We start from the raw sequence: 26,252 nt of genomic DNA on the forward strand, positions 1-26,252 counted from the left end.
GACACATACATACTGATCAGTTTTACATTACTTACCCGAACACTAACCTACAGGAGAATAAGGATTTCAAAAAAATCTTAAATGAGAGGAGGAAATAAGAGTATTAAACTCATCAATCAGAAAGGCACGTTTCAAAATTTAGCTCCGTCGTAAGGAAAAAATAGATATGACAACTGCTCAATAGACTTGCCCATGGCGCCACCTTCCGTGCCTGCAGAGTACTACACTTATTAACACCTCGAGCCATGTTACGACCCTCGAACACGACCTCTGCGACCTTTATATGACCCGTCATGGCAGAGGCTCCTCTTTAAATCCAAAGAATTATCTATCTTGCCATCTTACCTTTAGGGTCATTACAGCCAGTATTTTCAGTTTCCTAGATTTTCTATTGCTCATGAAAATCAAATTCCCAATTATGTTACAGCTACAAAAATTACCTTATAACCTCGTCGAAGGCACCTCAGTAAAGTTCCTTTCAAATATATTTGCATTATTTTCTTTGAAAAAAATATAACTTGCTATCTAAGACGTTATCTCGTAATTTAGTTGCATGTCGTGCAGATAACCCTCGCTGCACCACCTACTCAGAAATCCTCATTTATTATTCACGCTAATACGAGGTCAACTTTTTTTTTTCTGCCACATCTAAAAGTATAATTCATAATTACCAGCCATCATCGCATTTACATTAGCACGATGGCACGATCGCCGAGTATGATGCCTGACCTTTGTTGACCTGACCCAGCCGGGTCATGTCCAAAGACAAGCCATCACACCCGTGGCTTGTACCACGAAACTTCAGAATGACAAAAAAAAAGGGGGGGGACTATGAAAGGTCAAGTAATACCAATGTAAAACGATTAACACTTCCATTCTTGTTTCGGATAAATAAGAGCCTTTGTTATGCTCTCCGTACAGTATCTGTGCCACATCAGACACGTCCTTCCAACACCTTAAATCTCGGTATATACATTATCCCGTACCCTTGCCCGACCTTGAACTGGACAATTATAGATCCATGCCTCATTGCGATGAAAAAAAAATTTTTTTTTTGGGGGGGAAGGCATTGATTACGTACGTGCAGACCCTCCGCCATTCTCTACAGAAGAAAAAAATGAGCAGTATTCAGTTTAAGCCACAAAGGAAACGTACTGCCTAACCTATAGAATTGTTCAGATAACTGCTTGTGTACTAAACTTACCTTATCTACACCACTACATTACAGGCTTATACTTACCTCAATGTCCTCTTTGTTCAGTGTGTATATATATATATATATATATATATATATATATATATATATATATATATATATATATATATATATATATATATATATATATAAGAGAGGGAGTGTTGCCGCACTTTCACCACCAAATGGTTGGGTTGCGCGTCACAAGGGAACCATCTTACATAAGATTGAGTCAGGAAGCATTCTAATCTTGCCCTTCCCTGGACATCCTTTCCCCGGCCGCCGGTACACGCCACACTCCAACCTAACTTGTCTAGGTAGACACCAAAATCGTAACTCATCTAACCTAACCATGTACTACCATTACATACAGTATTTTCATCAAATTTCATAGTTTTAAGCTTCAAACAATTTAATGTTTACAAATCGAGGAACATAAAAATGACAAATCTCGAGGCGTACATAAACGTTTCAGAACTTTCCCTAGTCTTTTAAAGCATGGCAAAATAGCAGGAAACTGGTAGAAACAGTTGCGGTGCGCGCGCCATCTTGACGGGAAGCGATGAAATCGCACAGCTGACACAGAGCGTGGCTCGTCGTCCGCCACCGCTGCTGACCACACAGCCGGCTACAGCGGATGTCTGTGCCAACATATGCCAGATTCCCCTCGTGCCTCGAGCCAGGCTGTACGACCCCCCTCACCATGATACGACAACGCATCAGGGTCTGGTTAAAGACCAGACCAGCTTAACCAAGCGTCGTGCTGTGTCGCAGGATTAATATTGGTAAAGGTTTCCTGCATTTAAGCTAACCGCCATGATCGAAATAATTAAAACGTCAACGTTTATTTCTCACGCCCTGAATTTCAGCCTTGCACAACACCACACAACAATACTGGCTGACACACCTGGTAGACACTTCAATTAGCCAACCCGGTCGATCAATCCAGATCACGTGAGAGATAAGACCAAACTGGCTATTACTTCACGACCTACTTGGCCACTTAGCATGTTGCAGAGAAAAAACAATATCAAGGAAATAGTCTTCATAAACATTACCTATTTAATGTTTTCTATCTGCTGGTGTTGTAATACAACCATGTCATTTACTTTTTTTTCTTGCAAATTAGGAGATCCAAGCATCCAGCAAGGAACTGCCAAATACAAATTATCTCTGGGTTTGCCAAAACAAAATCGTAGTGAACTAACACTTTGTTGTGTTTCAGAATAATGACATGGAGTGTGCAGAACAGCAGGAGTCTACCCCCCACACTAATTGTAGTATGGTAGTACCAGCACGCCAACCATGTACCATCTCGTACAGCATCACCAACGCTGACTGCTCGTTTGCATCACATACAGTTGCTCTACTGATGGCTTTCAACTTTGAAAAAATGTACAGCAGGAAACTTCAGTGAAAAAAAACGATCAATATCCATACTGTGCCGTTTATGAAGAAATTCTTCACGATGTCTCGACTGCATAACATAACCCTATACGCGAGTCTATGGTCGGAATTCAGACTTTAATTTTAACTATGACCATTACTTCCAACATAAGAACTACACTCAACTTCCACGAAGCTGATCTAGCTTGACTTCTGACCTTGAGGTCAAAATTGGTGTGAGCGTCTTACGGCCAGTCATGACCGCTCGTTAACCCCCCCTCCCCTCCCCCAACCCGGTGTCGTGTCGCTCTGTCTTCCACACACACACACACTCGCCCCACTACATTACTCCCCATCGCTTCTTACACTTTCCCTTCTCCGTATATACCATCACACCACCCTCTTCTCCCCTACCATCGACACCTCCTAACCATTCGCTCTCCTTACCCCCATTCCCTCCCCCAACCGCACCACAACTTCCTGTACACGCCTCATCACCAACTCACCAAGTCAATGACGTAATCGCCCCCCCCCACACCACACAACAAAGCCGCGCTCCCCACCCTGCCTGCTACCATGCCTACATCATGAGCCAAGCACACACACACACACACACACGACGTAAATGAAACTACCGGAGGAAATACCGAAGACGAACGAACACGAGCATCACACAGCCGTATCATCTGGAATGTCCGCTAGTGGTGCTGGGGAGGCAGGGGAGATGGCTGTTGGGGGAGTGCATTAACCCCCACCGGCACGTCCTTAGCTCCCAGGTGGGGGAAGGTCATTCCTCCCCTCCCCCCCCCTTTCCCCAACATGTTATGCAAGTGGGATTGATGGAGGGGAGGAGGTTGGGTGATCGACGGGTGGGGTGGCAGACTGGTGAAGTCAGCAGGCAAGGATCACCACCACCAATATGATACAAAAAGGTAAATTAAAATGGGGAGCCAGGCCACGCCCAGACCAATGTGTAGGGAGCCACACCACGCCCCGACCCACGTGTAGGGAGCCAGGCCACGCCACAACCCGACCTACGTGCAGGGAGCCGGGGGGGCCACGCCCCAACTCGACCCACGTGTAGGGAGCCAGGCCACACCCCGACCCACGTGTACGACGCCAGGCCACGCCCCAACCCGACCTACGTGTAGGGAGCCGGGGGGTCACGCCCCAACTCGACCCACGTGTACGACGCCAGGCCACGCCCCAACCCGACCCACGTGTAGGGAGCCAGGCCACGCCCCAACCCGACCCACGTGTAGGGAGCCAGGCCACGCCCCGACCCATATATCAATAACAGTAATTGAAAACTATAGTGGAGGAACAGCCGGCATGGCGCCCCTGTGTCTGCCTGGCTACTGTATCGCCCCTACCTGGTACCTGCTCTTTGTGTTGTTACCGACTCGCAATACAAACCTTCAACATCACCCAGAACGTAGTTTTTTTCCTTGCATACACTGGAACAAGCAACATCCTAAAATACAACAGCCAGCACCCTACCTTTCAACAGCCAATACCCTACAACACAACTACTCCACGCGCGGGGTATTTATTCACGTAATACGTGTGCGTTTCCTGCAAAGTGGTATTTATCTTTAATTCCACCCTCTCCACGTAAGACCTCTCCCCCTCCCACCACCACCCTACCCCCAGCACGCACCACACCACCAGGAACCCGACGCTGGCCAGCGTTGGTAACTAACGCCCGGCCTCACAGACCCACAGCCACAAACAGGCGAGACAAGGCCTGAAACCAAAGTCTGACCCTCCTGGACTATCCTGGTACGAAAGTTTGGTCTTTAATGTGCTCATGGGTCGTACCGTCGTGCTTAAGGGTCGTACCGTAGTGCTCAAGGGGGTGGGGGAGGGTTAAAACCTACAGATTCCCAAACCAAATTGAACAAAATCCACAATCCAACCAAAACCTTAGATGGGTCACCGTCTCCGGCAACAATCCAACACAACACGTGCTAAAGCTCGGATAAATCCAATCACACTAGAGAGTCAAGTCTGTGTATGTTGGTACAACCAAAACACGTGATTCAGACATCCTCAAGGTGTTCGAATCACTTCCTTCTCGCCGCCTCAACCTCGGCAACTGTATAAAAAAAATAATCCGGTTTGCAGACTTCCAGAAATGCAGGTTTATCGCTCTGGTAAGCTTTCAGACCAACCAACCCACCCACCCAGCCCGACACTGTCAAGCCAAGAGCCAAATGTAACGCCATTTCAACCATGATGGTTTCTTCATTCTTCAGCCCTTGGCGTGTTTGTGCAATCATAAGTCAAAGAAGGAATCTATTAGAGACACCCTACTACCACTACATCTGCCGTTTGTGTAACACTACCTACATCAACCTACACAGGTAGACAGACAGGTAGGTAGATAGACAGGAAGGTGGACCTGCCCTACTAACCTTTCCCTCTAGCCGTCTACGGTTATTTTTATACACATTCCATTGTATTATGTAAAGAAACCCCTTTCCACGGATGGTCGCCTCCTTCAGCACGACTACACGACCTTTAGCATGGCCACGACAGTAAGACCATCATGGTGATGGGCACGACCACTCACGGTCGTGGTGAAGGGCTAAAGACATATCCACCTCTGACCACACGTAGATGGGCATACAAGGTTCGTGCCAAAGCGTTGCCATAGGGGTAGGCGGGTCAAGGCAAACATCCCTGTTACGTTTAACCCCCCCAAAAAAACCATGTCAATAATCATAATGGTAACAGACTTCATAACCAGCCAGTGCAACATGAACGAGCAGACAAAGAGACGATTTACACTACCCTACTTCTCAGAACAAACACCAGCCAGTACATCATGCCGGTACATTTTCCCTCCACTGAATCAATCCGCTTAAGAGAATGTTGTAGAATTTCACCAACTGTTTCCTAGAGTTTTCTGTCCACTCATCTTTCCAACACGAGTTAGTCATGACGGTCACAATCTCTCGTCGTATTATTTCCCAACTGTTACACACACACACACACACACACACACACGCTCGTCTCTAACACCTGCTAAGCTCACCAAGAACTTTCCACCAATCATCGCATCATGGCCACAAATAGGCTCTTGCACGCCCAAACTAAAATTGCATGCAGTATGTTCCCTCCGTGACCAGCTCAGCTCTCCCAACAGTTGCAACGCTCTTCGAACTTTCCAAAACTTGCACCCTTCAAAAGCTCATTTAATCCCATGAACTGGAACCTGGTCCATCGTTAGACCAACTATCCGCCACCTTAATCCCACATTCCACCAGCACGTAAAAAAATCATGTTTGTTTATCCCTTGGCTGCTATAGTCACGTAATCAATCCATACTTGTCCCACCATGATTAACATGCATTGCGCCGCCACCCACGGCAACTATTCATCACATGAACAATAGTGTATTAACCTTCTCCCCGCCACACTCTCCTGTAAAGTTCATGACCCCTTCCTAATCTCCGAGGGTTAGTAAAACTATAAATATCTAGGGACAAAAATATCTCAAAAGGTATAGCAACTTTTTTCTTAACTAAATTATCTATAACAGTCTTCAGGTACACTAACACACACAATATATATATATATATATATATATATATATATATATATATATATATACACACACAACCAAGCAATCTTTGGCATATACAGAGCCTAGGTGCAATCACAAGGCTAGCGAGAATTACCCAACCTGTGGCTTTCACTTGGTCTGACCAGCCCTCCATCTTTATGACGAGAAATTACTGGAAAGTCGAACATATGACTCGTCAATAATTCTTTATATATCAACTTTTTTTTTCTTGGCCATGGAACACTTTCCGGCAAAAATTCCACAAGCAAGTCAACAAAAATGGAATATATCTTGCAACTTTCTAAATACAACTCTACAAACTTCAATTTTTCTGGATAAAGACATTAAGATATAGAACAATGTACATTTGTCCTTCTGGCTATTCAATACAAGCCACCAATTACATAATACTGTCAAGTCTGTGCAACCTCACGCTAACTGTTGTGGGTAATGAAGTCTCAAAAACTATTGATAATCGAAAATTCAGCAACATATTCAATGAAATACATAAGACAAGGCTTAAACTACACAACTAACCTACTGGACAATATTACCTTAAAACTTCCTCACCTCAGAAGTACGACTCTGGACCCTTAGGTTTGATGGTCTTAACGTCCCTCAGTTGCCTTCTATAAATCTTACTACAGGTTCCACAACATTCTCCATCTTCAAAGATCACTTCACTGTCCAACTACAACAAATCCGGTTAAATTAAACTAGCCACTTTCACTATAAAGCTCTTATTTTGCACATTACTTTCAATAGGAAGCAATACAAACCTTTTTTCCAAAATAACCACTTATGAACTAGCCACAACTTTTTACCCGATTTCAAAACTTTGCAATATCTAACACTAACCTACAAAAAGATATGCCTTACCAGATATGTTAAAATCTATTTTCATATTACCCATAACATGCATTACATACATAGTCGCCCTGGACATGCAGCACCATAATTCATCACACAGTGGGCAATTTGCAGACAACCCACTTTCATATGCAAATTCAGTGGACAGGAAGTCACTAACAAACATCTATACATCAAAGCCACACACTGAAGGCAGTCACATTCACGTGTAGCGATCCGTGCAGTTCTTCCCCCCCCCCCCCAAAAAAAAAAGACATGGACAACTAGGACACTTACAGCCGCAGTGAATTAGCCAATTGTTTGGCTTGAGCAACACTTTCTACATCATATCTGATTACACCCTTATGAATCAGATCAATGGCCGAGACCTATATACCCAACATCCTCATTCTCGGAGTTTCTCAGTTACCCAATTAAACATTACAGTAACAGACAAAAGCAATATAAAACCAAACAATACTAATTTTTACAAGTTACATTAATACAAACCAAATTGCTCGTCCAATTAGCTCAAAGAACTTTACATACATTTTGTAACTTCTGTCACACTGAGACGAGGCGAATAATGAATTATGCTCTTTTTTTACCAAGACTTCAAAGAAATCTAACTTTAAAAAGTCAACCCAAATAAAAACAATCAAATCAATCAAGGCTTTTATATGTAATGGCAACTGATACGATTTGAAAATGCTTTCTGCCAATTTCGTTACACTTGACTGCAAATAAAAAGTCTCCCTTGGCATCTGTTCTGCCTTAGCCTAAACCTGGTCCAACCTAAACCTAAAAAGGAATTTAAAAAAAAATCTATGCCAACTGGTCAGCCACAAGACCAAGATTTCACTTCGCACGTACACTAACATTTGTCGTCACTGTGGGAAAGAAAATGGTGGCTACAGGCTCAAAAAAGATAGGAGGCAGCCTGCAGGCGCGAGAATCATGGCAGGAAATGCTACAGGCGCGAGAATAATGGAAGAACATGCTACAGGCGCGAGTCATGGCAGGAAAGGCTACAGGCGCGAGAATCGTGGCAGGAAAGGCTACATGCTCGAGAATAACGGCAAGAAAGGCTACAGGCGCGAGAATCATGGCAGGAAATGCTACAGGCGCGAGAATAATGGAAGAACATGCTACAGGCGCGAGTCATGGCAGGAAAGGCTACAGGCGCGAGAATCGTGGCAGGAAAGGCTACATGCTCGAGAATAACGGCAAGAAAGGCTACAGGCGCGAGAATCATGGAAGGAAATGCTACAGGCGCAAGGATCATGGCAGGAAAGCTACATGCGCGACAATCATGAAAGAAAATGCTACAGGCGCAAGAATCATAGCAGGAAAGGCTACAGGCGCGAAACAATGGAGAAATGAAGGTCAAGAACAACTTCAGATGAAGAAAGGCATCGAGGTAGACAAAGGCAAGATTGAATGAAGACAAAGACAAGGCGGAGAAAGGGGACAGTATCGCGGGAAAGCAGGGGGTGGAGGAAGGGAGGCTGCTAACGGTCACAGCCCGACCCGCCTCCCATACCACCATCACCACACTAACCCCCTCCCTATACCCCATTCCACCTATCAACCACACCCATCTAACATTTCCTCCCACCTCAACGTCTACCTCCAACCTTAATTAAACTATTCTAATGACTGATAACATCACTCATCTGTTACCTCTACCATAAAAAATACCAGACTTATAATTGCAAAACACCTTAAATGTAATTTCTTTGAGTACTTATAGTTTGCTTAACAGTAGTCATTACTGGATCCTGCTTCTACACATTTCGCTATCTACCATACATATCTACTGAAATATAAAGGCTTTCCTAGTCGTTACAAATACAGAATGTAATACAAGGACCTTACCAGCGTCCATTTGCTACAATCAACTTCACGCAACCGGCTTGCAAATGCCAGCCACGTTATCCCAACATCTTTATATTCAGAATAATCCATATTTCCATGCCTTAATCACAGCCAACCACGCAACCAACACATGAACATAATTAATCTATATATTACCAGGCATCCTGCAGCAAACAATCATTAACGGTTATACAAGGTTTTAAGGTCAAATATTCATGCCTTCGCTTTTTTCTTTGATGTGCGACATACACTGTACCGTAATAGTCAGGAAAACTTGCCCTTGTTAAACGGGAATACCAAAGATAAATGAAAGAGCCAAAAACTTAAAGTTCATACAAAATAGATACTGATGAAAAAGATCACTAAAAACAAAAAGATATCCAAGAACAAACCACAGTGATAACATGACTGAAGTTAGCATTACCAGGTAAGACCAGGATTTGTCTCCCTGAAGTCACGCACTTCCACCACCTCCAACCAGGAAAACACGGCCTGGCAACAGCCCACACACACCAGCAAAGGCCCCAGCCCAGACATCAGCAAAGCCCCCAGCCCCAACACACTACCACCAGAGCCTCAGCCCAACACACCACCACCAGAGCCCAAGTCCAACACACCACCACCACAGGCCCCAGTGTGTCAGTGGCGAGCGTTATTGACAGTCAACAAGGGCCCGCACGGGGTAGGTACCTCAAGAATTCGAATCTTGGGTGTGGCAGTCGGGCCACAGTCTACCCGGGTGTTCATCCTCTCTACGAGGCTATTCGATAAATAGCCAAGGCACCACCTGGTTTAGGTTGGTGTGCGTGTGTATACAAACAAAGTAAAAACATGACATGAACCTAGCCTTTACCAACCAACAGTTGCGTCACAAACAACCGGATGGGTTGGGCTAATGTCTCGCTTGTCTTCCTCCCCGACAACAACACCAAAGCCAACACCACCCTCTCCACTAACGGTCGTCCCAACCACCATCATCCTTGCAACCCAAGCAACAATGCATGAAATACTTTAACCCTTCCCCTCCGATAACCAAGAAACTACTTCACTTAATGGAATAGTAAATGCAGTTGGGAGGGATCGAATCTTTTCCCGTCACCATGGGGTTGCAAGGAGGCCATGTGGCCCCCCAGTTAAAAGAGACCAGGCGAACTCGTACGGGCAACTAGGAGACCCAATGACCCCTCAGAGTGCCTGCTGGTCTCGTAACGATCCCTGGGAGGCCACCTGGTCTACCACCATTCGTCAGGAGACCGCTTGGTCTGGCCTGGCCTCGCAGCGGTCCCGAGACGGACCGCCGCCTCGACTGCCCTCGTGATGGCCGCCGCCAAGAGACCGCTTGGCCTGGCCTCGTGGCAGCTCCCAGGGACCGCCTGGCCCAACCTCGTTACGGCCCCCGGGAGGCTGCCAGGTCCAGTCCCCAAGGGTACGCTTGTAGGCCAAGTGGCCTCAGGACCTCCAAGGATACGCTTGGAGGCCAAACTCTCTCAGGACCTCCAAAGAATCCGTCCGGAGGCTAAGTATTCTCGACCTTCGAGGGTCCACTGGGAAGCCAATCATTCTTGAAACCTCAAAAAGTCCGCTATAACGCCAGTCAGTCTCCCCGGACCTCCAAGGGTCCACCAGGAGACCAATCAGTCTCTTCGGAACCTCCAAGGGCCCGCTAGGATGGCCAGCAGTCTCCAAGTACCAGCAAGAGTTCCGTAGAACACCAAGCAGTCTCTGGAGACCACAAAGGGGCTGCCAGTCTCTGGAGACCACAAAGGGGCTGCTAGGAGTTTCTCGGAACCCCTGAAAGGCTGCCAGGAGGCTGACTAGTCTTATGGGACCTCCAAGGGGATGTTTGGAATCCAAACAGCGTCTGCAACGAGTTGCTGTAAGGTCAAGGAGTCGCGGGCTCCAGGGGGTTGTTTACATTCAAAACCTGTCAAATAAGGATCACTATGCGATCAAAGACTTCGAAGATCCTAGGAGTCCTAGTCTCACCGGGGTTACTAGGAGCCTTCAAGGTCTCTCTGGGGTTGCTAGGAAACCAAGGAGTCTCCCAGGGAGCGAGTATGGGGTGTCAGGCCAGTTATGGCGACCCAGGCGGCGGTTATCCGAGATTTAGTGCAAGGTGTCCGTTACATATGGGAGGGGGGGGGAGGTAGGGGGCGAGGGTGTGACCCAGACATGAGTCACTCCTCCCCCAACCCCCATCCACAACACGAATATCTCCACCCCCCCCCCCCCCCACCACAAGAACAGGTATGTTTGCCTAAGTTTGTTTCTTCCTCCATGTTCTAGAATTCTTACATAAGCAATGGCAAGTCAGTCAAACGACAAAAAAATGAAGGTTGATCCTAACAGGGGTACCAGCGAGTACATACTGGGTGAAAGGTGGAGTCTGTGGACCAAACAAGTCCAAAAAAAATGCCCGTTTATTAATGATCAACACTAAAACCTTTAACCTACTAACCACCCTTATCATTCACTTTTCAATTGTCCCTGACTCACTAAACCCTTACATTTCCACTTCACATGCCCTTACCAAACACTATCACCCTTACATTTCCACTTCACCTGACCCTACCAAACACTAGCACCCTTATATTTCCTCTTCACATGCCCCCACCAAACACGATCACCCTCATTTCCCCTTCACCCGATCCTACCAAACAATCACCCTTACATTTCCACTTCACCCCATCCTACCAAACACTATAACCCTTGTATTTCCACTTCACCTGACCCTACCAAACACTTATCACCCTCACATTTCTACTTCCCCTGCCCCTAGCAAACAATGTAAGTAGGAAGGCTACACAGACAGGGGGCAAATGTATACAGACGCGCCCAGGCACGTCCACAGACGCAGGACATACGCACGCACACACACCCACGCCGTCTGGTAACTGCTTAAAGGTGAACACCCCGCGTCTGTGGCCAGCTTAAAAAATGCATTGTTCACCCTCCCAGCCTCTAGTCCCTGCTTCCTGCAGTAGGGGGGGTTCCAGCCATAACCACCACACCCTAGACCTGATAACCCTCACCATCACTCCCCATGGTAGCAATCATCACACCCATCACCAACACCACACCCCATGACAGGAATCAACATATCCCTCGCCACCAGCACGCCCCCAAGGGCGTCAGTCATCACCATCCCTCACCACCACCACCACGCACCAAGGGTTGCAGTCATCACAACCCTCTGGAGGAGGTCATCACATCCACTATCACGCCCTTAAAGCAGCAGTCATCATACTTCAACAATACGTCCTCAGTGGTGCAGTCATCACATACATCACTAGCACCACGCCCAAAGGAATCGTCATCACATCCCTTAACACCGTCCCGCTGAACTAATCATTATCACCAAATCCACCACACTAGATACGCAATCATATACCTTACCATCATTTACACACCATTGGGAAGTCATCACCACGCCTATGGCTGCAGTCAACAGTCACCACCACCACCACGCCCTAGGTTGTAGTCACCACCACCACCACGCCCTAGGTTGTAGTCACCACCACACCCTAAGTTGTAGTCACCATCACCACCACACCCTGAGGCAGTAATGATCACGCCCCGAGGATGAAGTCACCACCATCATACCCAAGTGAAGGTCAAACCAGCCCACATCACCATCAAGTCCCATGTTTGCCGTTATCACGCACTGGCCTCACCACAACCAATATGTCCCAGTCCGCTGCCCGCCCACACCAACAGCAAGCCGTATCTCCTTAGTCGCCGCCCTCACTATCTGCCAAGAGGACGGGCGGCAAGAGGAAGGACAGCGACATGGAGTAGCGGCAGAGGGAAAGAGGGAGGGCGGGCGTCAGGAGAGGGCTGCAAGTGAGAAGAGGGTAGAAGTGTACGGGGAGAGGCACGGAAAGGGGGGAGGCAAGGAGGGGGTGTGCGAGATCATAGCGCCAGGAGGAAGGGGGACGGGAGAGGCAAGTGGCGGGGACGGGGGACGGGAGAGGCAACTGCAATGTGTCAGGTGGGATGGAGACAGGTGAAGACCTGGGGACGGGACGGGAGGGGCAGGCAAGGGGCGCGAGGCAGAGGACGAGGCGGCCGGGAGGACGACAGACACGAGGGGGGACAGAGGTCAGGACGAAGAAGCGGTGACTAGAGAATAAGGAGGAATCATGTAAGTCACAGTTAAAGAGGCTATACGAGTCTGGAATCACGGGGGGTGCGGGGGGAGACAGACGGGGTTACAGGGAGAGGCGTAGTGGTGGGAGCAAGCGAAGCTAAAGGGTCGGGATGGCGGTGGGTGAGGCAAGGTGTGGTGGTGTGAGAGCGGGCAACAATACGTAGCTCCGCGCCAAGCCTCAACCATCTGGTGCGGTTCGTAAAGTAACAAACGCCTTACTTCAAGCCCCAAAAGATGTATATTCCAATAGTTTATCTCGAGTTCTGGCAACCAAGGTTATGAATACATCCCTCCTACTCATGAAGCCACCACATGGCGTCCCTTCGTGCGGGAGACCTGGACACCTCGCCTTGGGGAACAACCTGGCTACACATTACACCCACTCCCCACACTTCGCCTCTGGGATGGTAATATACCTGTGAACACCGGGATCCCTTCCTTTGGGACAGGAATAGATATGGAGGTTTTACGCCCTCAACACCTCGGCCAAGGGAACCACCATCCTAGGGACCCCATCATAAGAGACCTACCACACAACCTGGAAACAAACCCTGAAGCTCGACTGAGGGTTGTACCGTCGTGCCCTGGAGGAAAAACGCTCAAGCAGCCACTCGCAAAGCGTCCCAAGACCTTAGGGCGTCCCTGCTCGGCAGGTCACCACCGCCCGCCATGGCGGACACCCACCACCGCCACCACCACCACAGTCATTCGATACTCGCTTGCCGGCCTCCAGCAGGTTCTGAGAGCTTAGGATACAAATTCAACTTTACAATTTTCACGTCAACTTCAACTTAGGGCAAAACAAATACATATCAAAGCAAATCAAACTTTTCTATTGGATTTTAGTGTGATGCTTGTGAAGGTGATGTCCTACCACGTGACCGGCAATACGGTCATTAAATGGAAAACACGTATGTTACGGTGCACAGGTGTAACACACTGCCCGTGGGTGCACCAAGATACTTCATTGCATAATCCAACCCAGCTTAATCTGCATATAACCTGAAAGAAAGTCACACGAATACAAAACTATGACCACTCCTTTGGGAGACAAAGACATTAAACACCCACCTATTCCTGAATATAAATCAATTCTGCAGGACGACACTTCGTCTGGCACACAGTATAAGCCCTTTATGACAAACAGGAACCTCTCTTACCTTTAATTTGAGGTACAGGAAGGAGTGAGGAGGCAGAGTAGTCGTTGTTTAACGCACGAAAGGTAGACACACACTGATGTTGGGAAAGTTGAGTTTACCGCCTCGCCCCGGCAGGCCGGCTCAGTTGCCAACTTATCCATTATTTTTTCTCTCGTTACATACTTACTATATCATATCGAAATCCTTTCTTGCTTCAGTTCTTTTTCGTTTTCAGATTTTTATTCACATGAATATATATATCTTCCGTGTGTAACATCTAATACATGTATTTGATGACACATGTCCATAGAGGATGTTTGAAAGCGAACATTATTTCAAGTAAAAATTTTAGCAAACAGGTAAAGGGTAATTCAAACCGTTAAACTTACACCAAAAAACAAAATATTTCGGAGTGTCACACTGCAACAGAGACAACATAATGTTTTCATTAGACAGAATTCTATTAGTTATCTTCATATGAAGTCAAATCTGTGGTTAAAATGAATATCATAGTGTGAAGGAGAGTCTTACGTCAGGCAGGGGTGTTGGTGCGATGCCAGGTAGACAGCCACGCCCACCTCAGCCATCTGATGCATACCTCCCGCTCCCCCACGCCGGCCTCCTTCATTTACCAGTAATCTACCATTAACTACCTCATTTCTACACCTTCTACACACTCCTCATGATTGCAGACATGTTGAAAGAAAGGCATATAAAACAGAGAGATGATTCCCCATGATGTATCTGGACTACAGCAACAAGTTTCATTGTTGTCGGGTTGCAATTGGCTGTATTATGTAACGTGGTGCCTGGCAACAGAGGAGAGCGCAGCAATTGCGCAGTTCTCCATCAAAATTTCAGGTTGCTTATGTATTTATGTTGACAGTTAATGGAATATTAACTCATTCAAGATACTGGGAACTGAAAGTTAGAGTCGCCCCTCGAGATGTTCGTATCTATATCCTTTTTCTAATGCCACGCCCGAAGTCGACCATGTTTTTTCTTATTTTTAGCTCAACTCTACAACCGGCCATATGTACTGAATTACCTATAATTTCGCCGTTACCTAACCTGCTACGGAATCATTTTCCTTAAATGTACAGAACTGTCACTGATGCTTTCGTTAACCACAGGCACCATGGCGATATACACCATAAAAGCCACGATGTCGCCCGTGGGATCAACTTGCACGCGGATTTTAGGCTAACATTTCCATCTTTCCCGCCAGTATACCCAGTGGAACCAACTTTCACCCTAGTGTCTACACGTTCACTCTATCCAACCTGCATGAGTTACTTTCACCTTACCAATAAGGCGGTGAAGCAAGCCCAGTAGCGCCTTTACCCACACCAACCATCTCTCTCTCTCTCTCTCTCTCTCTCTCTCTCTCTCTCTCTCTCTCTCTGCCGTTACTCTTGCCACTAGAAACAGAGTGATCACCCTGGCTACGTTCATCCCCCGTATGATCACCCCAAGCCGGTCAATATGTAAACCCTAGTCAGTCTGGTACATTGCTACTACACAACAAATAATGATGGTTTCATCTGAGGAATATTGCTAACGATGCATCCAAATTGGCATTTACATCCCCCCTCCTCCCCCGTCGTCTGTGTTCAGCAAGGTGGCATTGCCTGTGTTCAGCATGTATTATAATATCAGTGCACAATCTAATTTGTCGTTGAAATGGAAAGCAAAACCTAAAACCGCTAACTTTGGTTCTCTTCAAACAATAACCTTTTTCGACGCGGAGGAAAAAAAAAGGGGGTAATTTTATCTGCGTTTCTTTCATCATTCCCTCTGCCAATTATAGAGGCGCACCGGCCTATCACTTGTGACTATCAACACGAAACTTGGAAAGCTGACTTGTCGGTCCCACATAAATATATATATCAATATTCATTTTCCGATTAGTTCTTCGTTCTACGTTCTAGGAGTTAAACGCCAAAGTCTATCCTTAAATTTGATGTATACAAAACAAATATTTTTCATTTTAGCTAAGTCTTCAATAGGGCTGTCCTGAAGAACTGGCCAGTAGTTTACTAATCTTTAACTACTTATGGTCATTGAAGGGCCATGTTAACAAGGAAGCATGTATGGTCCAAGAACTTCCTTACTTAAGCACCTGGTGTTCGCAAGTCTTCTACTGGTAATTAGTTATAACTTGACGTTAACAACTTAATGACCCTGGCAGATGATAGGCTTATAACCCCAACTGACCACCAGCCAACCATAAATGATGTATAGATATCGGAAGAAGGTGGCAAGCCTTGACTTTTGAATAGGGTCAGGTGGTGGTAGGTGTTAGAAAAGACATCAAAGGATAAAAAGTTCAAAAGTTTCACGGTGTAGGTGAAGAAACAAAACACCACAACGATCCACCCTCGAGTTGCCAGCGGCCCCACAGTAATCATGTGACATGAGAGATATGTAATCAATTCTGAGGAGGTTACAAGGGAGTCTAGCTGTGATTTTGGGTCACCAGCGACAGCACCCCCTCCAGCTGATTTGGGAATATTATGGGACTAATGTTAATCTTGACAGTTAGAACCAAAACGGAGGTTAACTGTATATTCAACCTACCACTCACTGTAGACTCAAGCTTTGCTCTATGCGATTTTAAAAACAAAAAAAAAAACACATCAGGTATTGGCTACACGTAAAATCAAACGACCTATTCCTTGTCATACAATCCCTCGTTAATCACCCCAATTACTGTACTCCTACACTGGCTAAGTGAAAGATACACTGTGGAAAAGATACTTGTGGTATGTGAGGGAGACGTTTCAGGAAACAAGTGATCCCATACGAGAAACATATAGTCCAACCCCTTTATGAATAACACTAGCGTCAGACTGGGCACATTTCCTTCTATGTATGAAGAATTATGGAAAGGGGTCAAATCATTCGGGGAGAAAATAAACAATATGGCCTCAAAGCCAAAGTGAAAATCTAGAGTCATAAAAGAAATGCCAACATATCAAAAGCAAAAAACAACACGGTTCCCTGCCTGTGGAGGGGAAACTAAATTAGTTTTTAATCCAACATCTGCTGAGCACAATCTGGGTGCACTTTCCACCGGCAATGATTAATGGCAACCTGTGTGTCGTAAGGTATGTACGTTATCCTTTGGCAACAACACAATATGGCAACACTGAGCCATAGGTGACCCACTTAATAGACCAAAAAGGTAATAGCCATGAGTATTATCATAGACATCGCACGTGGCAATGTCTTAATGAAGCTCTTGAGATGATCATTTTGGAGCCATCTTGAAACTACGTTTATAATCATTCTGTGTCATCAATACCTAAACACTTAATATAAATGTCAGAGGACAAATTTTCATTTTTTTTTTTTTTTTTTAGAAATACTTGTATTCTTGCCTACGTAATTTCATCGGTGTAATTTGCGCTTGCTTGTTTGCTTGTTTGACGGCATGGTAAATATTTTTGTTCATTTATAAAAAAATAGTCATTTTCGTATATTTCAAAATGTACATTCCCTATATGTAATCAGTCAATTTGTTTACTAAATAACGATTGTCTCTACAACAATTAGCGATAAAAACCGGTTGTATCAAAACTGGTATGACCAGTAGGAGGGTTTTTAGGACAATGGCGTGTTTCTACGGCTACTGCAGCAGGGTTTCTAATGATAAGTGTAAGTAAGGTTCATTTAATCTATGCGCTTCGTCTTAGGCGCGTATCAGTTAAGGGTTTCGAAAGCCATTAGGTTTTTATGACTACTGGCAGAATAAAGCTGTTAATGAAAGGTTTCTAACCAGTACACTTAGAAAAAAGAATCCACGATTACTGAAAGGTTTCTTCCGTCGTTGAAAGGTAAGGGATGGTTTCCATAACAACTGTTGTTGTTGTTGCCATCTAATGTTTCCAGGAGTTGTGGAAAGTTTAGCAAGTCTCCTAGTTGATCCTCAATCGCTTAAGGGTCACTGTGACCTATGAAAGGTTTCTACTATGGAAGGACGTCTTCGGTGACAAGTGAGAGGTTTCTATTACTAGTTTAAGGTTCTACTGACCAGTGAGAGGTTTCTAAGGCTGACAGGTTTCAGTGATGAAACCAAGGTTTCTACAATAAAAATTCTACATCCAGCATCAGAATAGGAGTATACATATATGTTGATTACAATTGAATAGTTTATATTATGCTGATTACAATTTAACAGAAAATGTGTGGCTGGTTACCTGAGCTCTAGGCCTAACCACTGCCAACGTCATCACCACCTTCTTCAGGTTTTCTTTACATATCATATACGTTCTCAATACAGACACGAACTCTGAAACATGGAAACCAAATCTGGAAAAACCGATAACTAAATCTGATAATTTCTCTCATTTTCATTATGAAGTAAATTATCATTATCGTAATTATCATTACAACTTATCATTACAAATCTGAAGACAATGAAACATTCTAAAAATTCAAAGTTAACTTTGGAATTGTTTCAAAGCACTTGCAATGATTGGGAGGGAGGGGGAGGAACATCTTCTCAGAAGAGAAACACTTAAAAATTTCGAAGAAATTCATGAAAATTCCCCGCCGTGTCAAGTAGCCCCATTCACCCTCCTCTCTCTCTCTCTCTCTCTCTCTCTCTCTCTCTCTCTCTCTCTCTCTCTCTCTCTGTCGTGAAGTCCCCCCCAGCGTTTCCTCGGCTTGGTTTTGGAGATGGATGGAGTCTACGGTATCGTTCGCGGCGGTTGAAGTTGTCGTACTGGAGAGCTGAGGTTATTGTACCAAAGAGGTTAGGTTATTGTTCCCACCAGCGGGTACAGTTGTGCTTATGAAGCTGGCTCATTTAGGATTTTTCTAATTCATAAGAATCTCTGTACAAAAAAAGAAGGAAGTTTTCCTATCATATTCGAGTGATTGTATTTATGCAATGTAAAAAATCAAATCAGGGTCACGTGAAGTTGTACTTAGTGGTTAACTGTCGTAATTAATGTCAAGAAGGTTCGCTAAAGATTATAGGATTCTCCATCTTCATCATGGGGTTGTGATAGCATTTTGCTGATGTACTCAAGAGGAATATGTAATCGTATTTAGTGACTGGTATCATATTCCTGCCGCAAGATTATTGTACAAGAGAACTGTAACTTATCGCATCCAAGGGCTGTCGGTCGTAATCACGAGGTAAGATTATCGTACTCAGGAGGTGAAATCGTCGTACTCTAGGAGGAGTAACGAAAAACTTACTCAAGAGCTGTTAGTCGTGCACAAGATCTGTCAAGAGCCATTCAGCGACGTGAGACAGTGTATTGCATAAAATCACCTTCGACACATGAAAAAGTTCATATATCTTTTTATCTAATGGTGGTTATAAGTTCATGTAAACGGCCTTAACGATCATAGAAGATAATAACAAGGCTAACGTCGGGGGAAAAAAAAAAAAAGGCCATCCAAATACACCCAAGGGCAATATCTGTACTTTGTATATTTAACGTACGCTACAAATTCTTGCTTAATGACCTCAAGTTGTTGATAGTAGTAACGTTACACACACACACACACACACACACACACGCTGTCTCAGGGGCTGGCAAAGGTGTTGATCACCTGTGCCAGGGCTACGATAACATTCCTGTGGATGTCGTAAAGGCGAACAACACTTCCAAGACCTCGATCGTCTTGCGTAACACTATATTGCCTCGAGGCCAGACACCACTCACTCAACATTCCTATCGGCTCACCAACCGACAGGGAACACATGTTAATATGAAGTTAAACTTCCAGGTAATGTTAGTATACGTGTTAGTAAACAGCGAATACGAATGACCCAGTTGTTACTTAGGGTGATAACATTTTGTAATGTTTGCTCTGGCCTTCATGAAGGCATGAAAGCAGATATATCCATTGTGACATTTTGTCAACACATCTGAAAAGGTTTTAATCTGAAAAAATAATGACTGTGCGAATTTCGTGACAGTTTTCTAAAATGTTATCATCCACTAAGCACTAATCATTAGAATATCTTTAATTGGTTTTCATCATTAAATGTTCGTTTACAATTTCCCCACAACTATGAATAATTAACGTTGTATTGGTGAAATTAAAACTCGTCCGACACATATGAATACCATTTAAAATTCTTATTTTGTGTGGTTTATCTATCGTGTTCTACAGGTTTCAATATCGTGACCCAGCCTATTCTTGGCACATTATACCAAAACTTGCACTTCCTGTATTGTTAGAAAATTGTACTATCTTCTGATGACCCTTTTTTTTTTTGGAGTAAATGGGGGTGAGCAGCATATTAGACATGATTTGAGGAGGGGGGGGGAGATAGACATTTGATACGAAGAGAAACTGAACACTGGATGAACGAATTTGGCAACGTAGGATTTTTCTTTTACTATTTCACAATGAAAATATGATCGACAGGTTATACAAATTCATCAATTCTTCATTGCTGATGTCTATCTCACGCGATATCTTCGTGTAATATAATGCTATGGAATATATCTAGAAAAGAGGGGGGATTAGTATTCACCTTGATGGCAGGGTAAGCTGGAGAGGCAACGGATATGGATTTTTCTTTCATCTTAACACTGGGGGGGACTTTATACTGTGGAGGGGAGGGAGTGGGAGGGGGGGGGTGAAAATGGATGGGATGGAGGAAGTTTTCTGGGCGATTATCTCGAGATGGTCGATGGATGAGCATTGCCGCACACAGGAAAACATTGATACAATAACCAAAGAGGAAGATCTTGTGTGTGGGGGGTGGGTGACGTGGATAGGAAGGGTGGATGGGGATGTCCCATGACTCATATGTTCCGTGTAAATGAGACCAAACGTGAAACACAAGAGCAAAAATGAGATAAAATATATCAATTGCCAGAGTACAACATCTAAGCCACCACACATACGATGATTCAACTCTTTAATTATTGATGGTCGTGTACGATGATTTAACCCCCCAATCATACGTGAACCATACACCACCATGAGAGTGACTGACTTAACCGTTTGTGTACGATAATTCCACACAACGACCGAAGAAGTCTCCTCAGCACGGTGATGAGGCTTTGAGTACGGTGATTTAACGCCTCCAGTATGATGTCGTCTTGCGAGTGTGCGTTAACCCCCTGAGTACGATAACGACCTACTGAGTTTCAAGATCTAAGCCCTTGAGTACAATGACTCAATCCTTTGAGTTCGTTTAACCCATTAGTTACGATGCTTAACCTTCTGAGTAGGGTAATTCAGTCCCTTGAGCATACTTCTTTTTGGCCGCTTAAGCGTGATTTAACCCCTTTTGTCCAATGGCTTAACCCCTTGTCATTATGACACACTCATGCATGAGTGTTGAATCCTTTTGATGCACAAACTCTTAATAAACCCTCTCAGTTGTGACCTCACCCGCTGAGTACAATAATCTAGCCGCTTGTGACTCGGCACTGTTTGACCTGACCTGACCCCAATTAAGAGTACATTCCGCTTCATACATGATTTAAGACAACTCCGTTCCTACAAGATAAGAATCTAGAACAAAGGTTGTAATCCTGACAATAACTAGAGACAATAACTAGAAAACAACAATAATAATGATAGTTTTAAGGTTGGATAATAATAATAATGGTATGGAGGGAAGAATGAAAAACTGAGCAGCTAAATGGTATAAAAAAAAAAAATGCTTTGGCTGAAAGATCGCATAAACGGTGGAACAAAGAAATCCACCTAAAGGTTCCTCACGCTGGCGACTGACCCGTTTTCTACACGGCTGGTCAGCTGCCGGAGCCTCGACGCTCGCCCGTTTACGTGACGAAAACGAGGTTAACGACTACATATACAACGACTACATTAACACGTCTTACGTCTGGCAGATGACACGTTGGATGTAGAAAAAAAAATTATATATATGTATTCAGAAATTCCTGAAATGAAAGAAACGAAGAAAATTTCTCATCTTAAAAACTAGGAAACAAATATATATTGTCATTTAGAGGAAAAAATCAATAAAAAAAAAAAAGCCCACGCATCAGATAGCCTGGTGATTCACGCACCACCTTCAGAAGTCTTTAACATATATCTTTTTAAATCTGAGAACTCAAATGACGGCTATATCACGCACCCCCTCTCACTTCTCTCGTCTTCTTTAACTATTTAGCATTGAAAAATACCGGTTACATATACATAGCGTATCGTGTGTATATATATATATATATATATATATATATATATATATATATATATAAATACACAATGAACTTATTCAATGTGTTGACTGAAATAGGGCGTTGTCAAAATGTTTTATATTATTCAAAGCGAGAGATATATTGCTAGCAAGACCAGTATACATCAAAATGCAGAGTATGTGCATATGTCTTTTTATCATTCACAAACATACACATCAAAGTATATATGCCACTAGAGTCTAGTGGCATATATACTTTATAGTGACTAGACCAACCTTCAACTCATGAGCCGACTGGGTGGTACTACCTTCAAGGAATGTGTATATGATGAAGAAACTCTCTCTCTCTCTCTCTCTCTCTCTCTCTCTCTCTCTCTCTCTCTCTCTCTCTCTCTCTCCTACAACCACATTTACAAAAAAAAAAAATCAACAGAAACGTTACAACTTCCTAATAACAGATCATCATGAAATAGTGTTCTGTTTACCAAGTTGTGTGTATCATACGGCTAGTATTGGCAGTTCCTCATTGGTGGACGAATTGGCGCGTTGCGTCCGCCTCGGCTTCTGATTGGCGGACGTTACGGTGCGCTGCGGCCACTTGGGATTCTGATTGGCAGACGCCTTGGCGCTCTGTTCTACACGCTGCTCAAGTTTGTTATGTAATACCCTAAATAATCTTGGCTCGGATGGAAATATTTACCGTCGTAATGTGTTTATAAACTGGCAACGACCCTGGAATATTGACACAAGCCGACCTCCGCCTTAAACCCAACATTGACACTGTGACGTCATCACTACATCATGCCTCACGGTCTAAAATCAAATAACACTTAGCAAAAAAAAAAAAAAAAAATCGTTACAAATCTATTTATCTATCCATATCCAATATGGCGCCTGGCACTCTACCGCCCCACCGTAACCTTACGTAATGCCTCTCTGGCACCCTTGTGAGTTTCTCCTCGGCTCTCCACTCCACTCCTGATCTCCAACCTCGCAGAAGCGGGCAGCCTGATGAAAGAAGAAGCAGACAGCCTAATAGTGCCAGAGAAAACAACGGGCGTGGTAGTGTCAAGAGAAGGGGAGGGGGAAGGAGGGGAAGCTGCAAAGGAGCTGTCTAGGAAGACGCAAGAGAAGCGGGTCTGGAAGTAGCAGAAGAGGAGATGGTAGTAGTAAGAGAACCGGGCCTGGAAGTAGCAGAAGCGGGGCTACCAGTAGCGGGAGTTGCGAGGCTGGTAGTAGCCTGGTAGGGGGAAGCGAGGCAGTAGGTCGTCTGGCCAACAGATGGGTCAGAGCATGAAGCTGGCGGCGGGAGCAGGTAGGGCCCTTGCATCACCCCAGGCCAGCCATTTGCCAACGCCAGGCACGCGCGTGTGATACATGCCTGGACTGGCCGGCACGCGCGTGTCATATGAAGTGGTTCTGGCTCGTGTGGTTACCACAGAGACTGTCTCTAAGGCTTTTACCGTCGGATATAAAGAATAATCTCGCTTACTTCTGTCGCTAAGGCTTATAATTCAGAAAACGCCGCGAGACAATCTCCCTCATCTCTGTTTCTAAGTCTTCTACCATAGGGAATGAAAGATAATCTTCATCTCTCTCACTAAGGCTTCGGATCTAGATAACAATAGAGAACCTCGCCAGTTCTCTGATACGAGAAGTTCCAACAATGAAACAAAAGAAATTCGGAAATCATACGTATAACTCACAGCAAATTCCAGCCTTCTTTAAATATAAAAATAATGATGGCGGAAGGGTAAAAATTCAATGTTTTCAACATAATTCGAATGATCCTTAAACTGGGTCAATATAATGGCTTTCTACCACAATCCCACCGAAGTCTTATGATCATCTGGTATAACCTGACTCTTCGAAATGACAGATAACAAGGATTTCGGATCCTCAATCACCATTAAGACGAATCCCCCCTCACCAGTGGAGTTCTCCCACTCCTCAGTGACGCTCCATCATCACAACGGAGTCTCGTCCATCCCCTCACTTCCCAGTGGGGTCCTCTACCACTGCGCAGTGAGGTCCCAGCACCTCCCAGTACGGGGCTATACCCTATTGAGGGATCGCATCATACACCTGAGACTTCTTCACTCCCCAGTGAGGCACCATCAGTACCCAGTCAGGCCCCATCACCTCCGTGGCGAGTCCCTTAAATCACCAATGAGGTCCTAATGCTTCCCCAGTGGGAGACCTAAATCACCAGTGAGGTCCTACTGCTTCCTCAGTGGGAGTCCTATCACCGCCGGGGACCCCTGTCACTCCCTAGTGGGACTCTACTACTTCTCACGGGACGCTATTACTCCCTAGTGGGACCCCACTACTTGTAGGTTTATTGATATGAAATATTTACTTAATATGTCTGGGGCAGAGTCTGTGGAGCGTGGCGAGTGCGTGAGTGGTGGAGAGCAGCAGCGAGTGTGTGGCTGGTGGAGGGTGCGTTGAGTGCGCCGCTGAGCCAGAGAGAGAGTAACCCACTGACCTGACCCATTTCTTGAATAATAAGAATAATAGCAATAATAATAGCAATAACAATAATTATTATCATGATCATAATAATAGTAATAACAATAATTATCAATAATAATAGTAATAATGATAATGAAGTCAACAATAACTTTATTACTACTATTGTTATTACTATTATTCAATGCAATATCGAATCCAAATTCTATTCCTAGTACATTCCAGTAACAAGGCAGCAGATGCCAAAGACCCATGTCGATAGAGGTGGCGTCCAATGGTCAATACACAGGCTTACGACACTAAAAAAAAAAAAAACCTGTGACTGATCCGGTTCTTGCATGCGTGGCCAGGCTCGTTCTGCCGTCTGGAAGTACTCGGTTACTGCCGGTGTGGATCCGTTGTCACCACCGTTAACTCCAACAGGAGAAAACGGATACGAACTACGAAATGAACAGTTGCAGGACGTAGAAAAAGAAATATGAAAATAATCAAGAGGTCTAGCAAAATAAATAAAAGCAAATGAATAAAAGAAACATCAAAATGGGGTTACAATAAAATCAATAATCAATAAAAATCAATATAGCTTTCGAATAAATCATATATATATATATATATATATGGAGAAAAACTGGAGGAAGTGAAGTGTTTTAGATATCTGGGAGTGGATCTGGCAGCGGATGAAACCATGGAAGCAGAAGTGGATCATAGGGTGGGGGAGGGGGCGAAAATTCTGGGAGCCTTGAAGAATGTGTGGAAGTCGAGAACATTATCTCGGAAAGCAAAAATGGGTATGTTTGAAGGAATAGTGGTTCCAACAATGTTGTATGGTTGCGAGACGTGGGCTATGGATAGAGTTGTGCGCAGGAAGATGGATGTGCTGGAAATGAGATGTTTGAGGACAATATGTGATGTGAGGTGGTTTGATCGAGTAAGTAACGTAAGGGTAAGAGAGATGTGTGGAAATAAAAAGAGCGTGGTTGAGAGAGCAGAAGAGGGTGTTTTGAAATGGTTCGGGCACATGGAGAGAATGAGTGAGGAAAGATTGACCAAGAGAATATATGTGTCGGAGGTGGAGGGAACGAGGAGAAGAGGGAGACCAAATTGGAGGTGGAAAGATGGAGTGAAAAAGATTTTGTGTGATCGGGGCCTGAACATGCAGGAGGGTGAAAGGAGGGCAAGGAATAGAGTGAATTGGAGCGATGTGGTATACCGGGGTTGACGTGCTGTCAGTGGATTGAATCAAGGCATGTGAAGCGTCTGGGGTAAACCATGGAAAGCTGTGTAGGTATGTATATTTGCGTGTGTGGACGTATGTATATACATGTGTATGGGGGTGGGTTGGGCCATTTCTTTCGTCTGTTTCCTTGCGCTACCTCGCAAACGCGGGAGACAGCGACAAAGCAAAAAAAAAAATATATATATATATATATATATATATATATATATATATATATAGAATAATT

The 26,252-nt window shown here is 44.6% G+C and overlaps 1 protein-coding gene across 3 annotated transcripts in view; it reads right to left on the reverse strand.

Annotated features, from left to right (window-relative positions):
• LOC139758682 (uncharacterized) overlaps positions 1 to 26,252 on the reverse strand; it is a 78,714-nt gene that overhangs the window by 43,571 nt on the left and 8,891 nt on the right. Inside the window, exon 1 of one of the 3 annotated variants that reach the window (XM_071680292.1) lies at positions 14,190 to 14,337. The exons of 1 other annotated variant lie outside the window; for it this stretch is intronic. Coding sequence is in view for 1 of the 2 variants with exons in the window: in XM_071680291.1 (XP_071536392.1) it covers positions 12,276 to 12,281 (6 nt within the window). In the remaining variant the exon portion in view is untranslated. Of the gene's footprint in view, positions 1 to 12,275; positions 12,297 to 14,189; positions 14,338 to 26,252 lie in introns of those variants that run through there. One more of the 3 variants, XM_071680291.1, reaches the window with a different exon arrangement.

This window comes from Panulirus ornatus, chromosome 31 (assembly GCF_036320965.1).
Source record: "Panulirus ornatus isolate Po-2019 chromosome 31, ASM3632096v1, whole genome shotgun sequence".
Lineage (NCBI taxonomy): Eukaryota > Metazoa > Arthropoda > Malacostraca > Decapoda > Palinuridae > Panulirus > Panulirus ornatus.